Source organism: Austrofundulus limnaeus, unplaced genomic scaffold, assembly GCF_001266775.1.
Source record: "Austrofundulus limnaeus strain Quisiro unplaced genomic scaffold, Austrofundulus_limnaeus-1.0 Scaffold377, whole genome shotgun sequence".
NCBI lineage: Eukaryota > Metazoa > Chordata > Actinopteri > Cyprinodontiformes > Rivulidae > Austrofundulus > Austrofundulus limnaeus.
Window position 1 is genome coordinate 344,801 of NW_013952779.1, and position 8,022 is coordinate 352,822.

Sequence of the window (8,022 nt, forward strand, 5' to 3'; positions counted from 1 at the left end):
GTTGTCTGTTTGGTCTGTTTCTGCTCCTCCATGCTGTCACAGACACTACCAGTGGACGGGATGGGCGGGGCTCAGTCTAGTGACATTTAAGTCGTGGCTGACCAATCCAGCCATTTTCATTTTAGTGTGTCCATAATATTGGAAGTGAATCTCTTGGAGGTAAATAATGTCTRATTCAAGCATTCAAGACTCTACTAGAATTAATAGGYTGCTGGATCCTTTTAATGTTCCAACTGATGAATCTTATTAAACCTGTGCTCCGAGAGTTTGTTTGTTTGTATACATCATTATACATTATACCACATGTGTCAAACTCAAGGCCCCACAAAAAAAACATTTTAACTTAACATGAAAATTGTTTCTTATATCAATGGTAAACTTTAAATTTATGATTGAGTGCAACAAAATAAATGTAAAAGGTGAAAGATAACAATAGTCCTGCCCCTGAGCTGTTGGCTTTAAGGAACTGCTGAACTGCTGAAAATGAGCTGCTTTAAAGTCAGCATCAACCATAAACTAAATCTGCCATAATGCAGCTATAAACTCATCAGTGAGTAAATCTTTATTAGTTTTACTTTTAATAATATTTCTGTATTTATTTCAGATTTAGTCAGTCGTACACTTAGTTCTTATCAGTGTTTAAAAGAGGACATGTTAAAACTCTGTTTAGTCAAAGTTTAAACATGAAACATCAAAGTTCATTACAAGTGGCCCTTCAAGGGCCACCATAACGCTCATGTGGCCCTCAGTTAAAATAAGTTTGACACCCCTGCATTATATGGTACTAACATCTTATATACTGTACATACAGTATGTGTCACCATAATACCAATTGAATCCATATATATCTCCAACATGAACTGAAAAATTAAAAGAACATAATAAATAATAATAATAAAAACTACTATGAAATGAACTTGTTTAATATCTGATTATCACTTTGTAGAGAGTAATGTTTACCATGCTAGGTTAACAAATGTTGCCTAATGATATTTTCAAATAGTAATCTTGCTCATTTCACTCACTGAATACTTGTGGCCTCTGATAGGGGCCAATCTTTTTAATGCAAACCTGTGCCTCTTCAGGGGCCTCATGCATAAAGGAGTGCACAGCTTTCACGCTAAAAGTTGATGTACGGACAAATTTAGAAAAGTGCGCCGCACCAAATAAATCAGATGTATAAAACTGTGCACACGCAGGTTCCTGCACACCTTTCCTTTATACATCCCAATGAACGTAGAACTGAGACTCCTCCCCTGACACGCCTCCATTTAAATCTGTAAAATAGATGTAAATGTGTCCAGCGTGTGAGCTTCTCCTCAGATTGTCCTCTCTGTGGGATCAGAAATGATTTTTAGATGCAGGAAAATTATACATTAAATGGAGAATGAGTGAGAAAACTGTCTATATACAGTAAGTAGTGGAGTGTAAAAATGAGTTAACCACTTGCAAAAGTGTGTGTGTGTGTGCTGTTATTTTCAGCGGCGCATGAGGCTGAGAGATATTTCCACCTTTTTTTCCCACCTTTACACGTCTTTAATAAATGACTGTAAACACAGAGAAACTTATGACTTTTGTAGAATTTAGAAAAATATTTATTAAATAGTTGATGTGAAAAAACGCACTTTTCCTACTCTTGTAAAAAAAATAGAACAACGTGCCCATCCTCCTCCGTCTCATCTCGTAAAAAACTGACGCGCCCAAAACTGGAAGCAAAAGGCTACCTGACCAAGCATCAATATGTTGACGCAGGGGGAGTGAGAGTTTCTGCCGCGGTGTGGGACTGGGAACAGCTGACATTGATCCATACGCACAACTTTACGTAGCAACAAATCTGCGAGGAATCATCACAGCTGAGCTGTTCTGAATTAATCTGCTGAGTTGACGTTTTTTCTCAGTGAGAATTAAAATGTTTCTTAGACAATTCACACACATTTTATTTCCCTCAGCTGTGTGTGCGCTCYGCGTGTGTTTYCAACTATGTGACAAAAATGTAAAAACTTTACAGTTTACAGACTGGACTGAGGTTCTATGATTATTTTTAGGCTGATCTATTTTCTTGTCTGAGGTTAAAGGATTTTCAGTCCCGGGGTTCAGTTTCATGATCRTTCAGTTTAAACAGTAAAAACTCAAACTAAAATAAAAATCTAACACCGTGTTCAGACGCTCCTTACATCCAGAAAACAGAACAGAGTCATATTTCTGTGGATTCAGGTCAGATTCATGACTTTGTGGGCAGAGGCATCAAAAGTAATCACATTCATTACTTAAGTAGAAGTATAGATACTAGAGTTTAAAAATACTTTTTTGGAAGTAGAAGTATCAACTTGAGCTTTTTATTCAAGTAAAAGTATAAAAGTACTGGTTTTAAAACTACTTAAAGAATAAAAGTAAAAGTAATGAAGCTTAGTGTCCTGATGCATCTCAGTAATCCAGGTAGAAAAAAATCAAAAAGAAAAAATCAGTAGGTCCTCTGGATGGTTCTTCTTTAGTGAAACGTTTCRTCTCTCCTCCAAGAGACTTCTTCAGTCTGATGAGTTTCAGGTGAACCCCTCGTTTCCAATGATACCAACACAAAGAGGGAAAGAGAGACAAAAACAAGGGGGCGTTGAACCCCAGCTTTCATTCACTACATTCACATAACAYGACACGGGTCAGRTGATGGGGCACATGACCCTCTGTGAACAATAGAGCCAATCAAGCCTATTGTTAGTTGATGGCCCTCTTTTGCATGTGACTAACCTGTTTGTCCACCATGTGGAGGCGGAGCTTACAAGGCTGAGTTCACCTGAAACTCAYCAGACTGAAGAAGTCTCTTGGAGGAGAGACAAAACGTTTCACTAAAGAAGAACCATCCAGAGGACCTACTGATTTTTTCTAGAGATGGAATAAATGGCTCTTTGAAGGAGTCCGGATCTTGGGAAGCCGTTTGTTTCACAGAGCCGTTCAAAAGAGCTGTTCGATTTTGAACGTATTACGTCATCACGTCGGAAAATACGGCATCACGTAGCCGTACGTAATGACATCATCCCGTCACGTGAGTGGAACCATGTGTTTGTCAAGCAGAAAACCCCTTCCCCTTTCCTTTCACCGTGAGCTACTCCACAACTCTGCCTGTTTTCCATGAAAAAGCAAAGCGGGAGCAATTTAAGTATGAAAAAATAAAGATTATTTGAGGAATAAAAGAAATAAAACTACAAATGGCTCGTTACTGCCCACAATTCGGCTCCTATCGTTYGTTGTAAAGAGCCGTTCAAAAGATTTGGATCGTTCGCGAACGTCACATCTCTATTTTTTTCTTTTTGATGATGAAGTCAGAAAGAGTGATAGAATACAGAAAGAGTGATAGAAGTCAGAAAGAGTGATAGAAGTCAGAAAGAGTGATAGAAGTCTGTCTCCAAACACAAGCAGCTACAAAACAACCACCAGAAATAGAAGCTCGATTTGTCACTGGTCGTTTTTAACAAAGAAAATGTTGCTAAGAGGATTATTTAAGTCTCCGATTCAACTCAGACCAGAAACGAAAGTAAAAAATGCTCCCATGGATGTTTACACCAAAAGATGGCTGATTCGCTCATTTTGCTGTCAATCAAAAAGGGATTCAGCCTCAGACAGATCATCCAATCATCATGCAGAAGCTGAGCGTCCGGGCCGGCCGAGGCCAGCCCCCTGTCCCATAGACCCCCAGAGACGCTGAGCGTCCGACGGGCGGGACAAAGCCCARCATTTATCCAATGACTCGTCTCGTTTCGCTGCAGTCTTTGCATCGCTGATGAGCTCTGTGGAAGCTGAGCGTCCGACTGTTGAAAGCTCTGTGAAGCTGCAGGAATGAGAGGAAAGCTGCGTTGTTAGAGTAATAAGAAGCTGATTCTGAACAAAATTGGAGCGTGTTGTAGCGCATATTTAGTCAATGACATGTACACACAACAGTATATATTTGATCACATAGTTTTTTGACGTTTTAGGGGAAGCTGAGCTTCCCTTGCAGTCTTAGARCAATCRTCTCTGTTCACCTCTGGATTGCTCTTTCTGTTGGAGATTCTGCCTCAAGTGGAGGAGTTCACGTATCTTGGAGTCTTGTTCACGAGTGAAGGAATAATAGAGCATTAGATTGACAGATGGATCGGTGSAGTTTCTGCRGTCTTTTGTGATGAAGAGGGAGCTGAGCTGTAAGGCAAAGCTCTCTGTTTATAGTTCAGTCTACGTTTCTAATCTCACCTATGGCCTCAAAACTTTGGGTAGGATAGATGGATTGATGTTAACTCTGGGGACTGTGATACTACAAATCATTTGACACTGACCCCCAATTTACACTACATGCATTCCGTCTCCGCTCCGGTCCGACCTCCGCAGCAAACACACCCCCATTATAACCAATGAGAGTGTTACACTGGCTACACATGGCGGCGCAGGGCGGCGGTGAGCGGACGGCGATCCATCAAAATTAGAACAGATCCTTTTTTTGCCGGACGACGGAGCAGCACCGGAGTCAATTTTGAAAGATTACATCACACCAACAGGAAAAGACACAAGCACAACATCCGTATTTTTAAAATAAGACAATATTCGGCGGAATAATTTGTCGGAATAATGTCGAAATTGCAGCTATATTAATAAATATACGGATATATTTCTACACAAATGCTGTCAGAATGTATTGTTCTGTTTGGGAAGCAGATGGAAACATGTAGCATGAAGCATATGTGTACACACGATACACGTGGATTTTATTTTGAAATCAGAAGTTTCAGAAATACGACAGCGAGAAAGTTTCAACATAGATACCAAAAGCCTTTATATCAATGTTTTCAGCTGTGTTTGTAGTTCGTCTTTCACAGAATTAAGTATTTTTTGCTGTGACTTCCACACTTATCACTGAATGCACGTCTGTCGGACCGGAACGAAGCAGAGGTAGTGTAAACTGGACTTGAAACGCACAGATGCGACCTGCGCAGCGCAGCGGAGACGCATGCAGTATAAATCCGGGGTTAAATCTCCCAAAAGTAGATTTTATTTAACTAATTATGTTTTTAGATGCTTTTCAGTTTATAAGGTTTAGAAATACTCAAAGCCATTTATTTCTCTATTTGACTTTATTAATATAAAATATTTTGTAGACCTGTTAGTTTTAATGAAATGTAAAAACTTGAATAATTCTAGGTTGTAAAGCAACAAAGTAGGAAAAAAACTAAAGATGGTGAATACTTTTCAACCCATTGTGAGTCTGTCCTCCACTTTTATCTAGACTACATGATCCCAGCTCTTCTCATGTTGTTTCTTCTCTGACATAATGTCAATTTAAACAGTTTTAACTGATGAAGTGATGTCTTCCAGGTGTATAACATTTCACAGAACATACAAGAAGATGATCTTCAGCACCTACAGGTAAAAAAAAATCCTCTAATTTTTCTGTTAGTCACAATCACAGTTCAGTTTTCAGATCYTTTTATAGCACACATATAATGTTTAGTTTCAGATTAAACAAGATCAAGATTTACAGAAGTGGATAAATTTGCTTGTACACTTGTTAAAGAAAGAAAAAAACACTAAAGTCACCGAAATAACTTGAAACTAACAAAATACTGTAAAAGATAAATTAAAACTTGTCACTGCTGTTAAATGTTGATTTAACACAATTTGACAAAATAATGAAACTGGCCTTGACCAAAATCATGAGTGTCCTATCTTCAGTCTGTAATCAGTCAGTCTGTTTAAAGGCTGACAGGTAGTCACAGGGCTGTTGGGTATCAGGGAGTGTACCACACTGAACATGGACCTCAGAAAGCTGAGGACAGACAGTCTCATTGAAGACAGAGTGTCTCAATGATGGACATCATGTTAAACGTAAAGACTATAAGACTGTCTCTAAACAGGTTGGTGTTTCTGTTTCTATATATGCTCAGTTTATTCAGAAGTTTAAAGTTCACAAAGATTACCTCATTGGACTTGTCCACAAGAGGTCACCTGGTGACAAACTGAAGAGTACAAAATAAATTCCACAGAGATTAGAGGTGACCCCCAAGGTCTAAGGTCATCAGAGTCAGATCACACCATCAGTCTGTTTAAGTCACAATGAAATCTCAAGACTATCAAGGCATTCTGGAGCTTGATCTGCTGCTCTGCGTAAGGACGTTTGGTCTCAGTCACAGGTCCAACAGGATAATGACCCAAAACACCAGGAGATCAGAACCAAACATTGGACTTTTCTGAAGTGATCAATAGAGTCCTGATCTAAATCCTGATGAACATCTGTGGAAGGAGCTGAAACATCTGGGCCCTCATGCATTAAGGATTGCGCAGCTTTCACACTAAAAGTTGACGTACGGACAAATTTAGAAAAGTGCGCTGCACCAAAATATTCAGATGTATAAAACTGTGCACACGCAGGTTCCTGCGCACCTTTCCTTTATACATCCCAACGAACGTGGAACTGAGACTCCTCCCCTGACGCACCTCCATTTAAATCTGTAAACTAGATGTAAATGTGTCCAGCATGTGAGATTCTCCTCAGATTGTCCTCTCTGTGGGATCAGAAATGATTTTTAGATGCAGGAAAATTATACATTAAATGGAGAATGAGTGAGAAAACTGGCTGCCGCACATTCGCACAGCAGGTGAAAAGTGTGCGTATATTTACGCACACTTTCACGCAACGTTAGTTTTAATACATCATAACGTGGGCGTAGAACCTGGCTCATGCAACCTTTTTATATGTATGCACTGTTTATACACGAGGCCCCTGGAGAAGGAACCTTTCAGACCTGAAACAACTGGAGCTGTTTGTAATGAGGACAGGTGAACTAAAACACCTGTGGACAGCAGAGTGGGAGAGGGAGGTCTGGGTTTCCTTCCTGGACCTGTTGCCTGTTATCTGACCACAGATGAACATTAGAATATGGATAGATGTTTTATTTATTGTAATTTTTCCTTTTTATTTCTTTTGCCACTTTCATGTCATTTCAGTGACTTTTGTGGGTTTTTCTTTCTTTAACGAAAAGGTAGAAACACATTTGTCCATGTCAAAATGTCAGACTTCAGATGGTTCCTAACATAATTGTTTTTATTTCAGCTTTTTACTGAGTATGGAAGACTAGCAATGGAAGAGACTTTTCTCAAACCCTTTCAGGTACTGGCTGGTGGTTTCTCTCAGTAACACTCTGATTGAAGCCAAATGTTCCTTTAAATGTTGGATATTGTCTGTTGTGTCTTTTGCACTTTAAAGAATACACAGCTGCTGCTTAAATTAACTTGAAAGTGAACAAATATATCAGAAGTGATTTACTGTGATTAGAATATGGTTCTTTCTTCTCTAGTCCATGATTTTCCTGGTTCGAGATTGGAGTTTTCCCTACGAGTTTCCCTATGGACAAGAAGGTGGCATGAAGTTCCTTGAAAAGAGACTGAAGGTCAGTCCTATGAGACTTTGTCCCTCAACCAGCCGGTCGAGGCAGATGGTCTCCTGTCCTGAGCCTGGTTCTGCTGGAGGTTTCTTCCTGATTAGCAGGGAGTTTTTCCTCTCCACYGTTTGCTCAGGATGGGAGACTGTGATGAAGTGATTCAACACAATCTGCTGGTTTCTTCTTTACATTGTTCTTTTTATGTACAGTGCCCTGAGACGTATGTTGTGACTCGGCGCTATATAAATAAAGTTGAACTTGAACTTTCAACTAGAACCAAACTGAGTCACAATACGATGTTACTCCAGTTTAATAAGTTGATAAGTTTAAGGGTGGCCAGCATGAATCATGTGAATCATGTGTTTGTTTTTGTGATCCAGATCTCAGAAAACCAACACGAAGAGCTGCAGAATGTCCGTAAACACATCCACTCCTGCTTCACCAACATCTCCTGCTTCCTGATGCCCCACCCTGGACTTAAAGTGGCCACCAACCCCAACTTTGATGGAAGACTCAGAGGTTTGTTTTCTGTGTTATCATCCACCACAGAGCAATCATGTTCTGCTAGTGTGTGTGTGTGTGTGTGTGTGTGTGTGTGTGTGTGTGTGTGTGTGTGTGTGTGTGT

At 39.7% G+C, this 8,022-nt stretch overlaps 1 protein-coding gene across 6 annotated transcripts in view; it reads left to right on the plus strand.

The window, feature by feature from the left end:
* atl1 (atlastin GTPase 1) overlaps positions 1–8,022 on the plus strand; it is a 56,058-nt gene that overhangs the window by 21,925 nt on the left and 26,111 nt on the right. For all 6 annotated transcript variants that reach the window (XM_014023574.1, XM_014023578.1, XM_014023576.1 and 3 more), the window contains exons 5-8: positions 5,335–5,385; positions 7,070–7,126; positions 7,314–7,406; positions 7,778–7,916. In XM_014023574.1, coding sequence (XP_013879028.1) covers positions 5,335–5,385; positions 7,070–7,126; positions 7,314–7,406; positions 7,778–7,916 — 340 coding nt within the window. The remainder of the gene's footprint in view (positions 1–5,334; positions 5,386–7,069; positions 7,127–7,313; positions 7,407–7,777; positions 7,917–8,022) is intronic.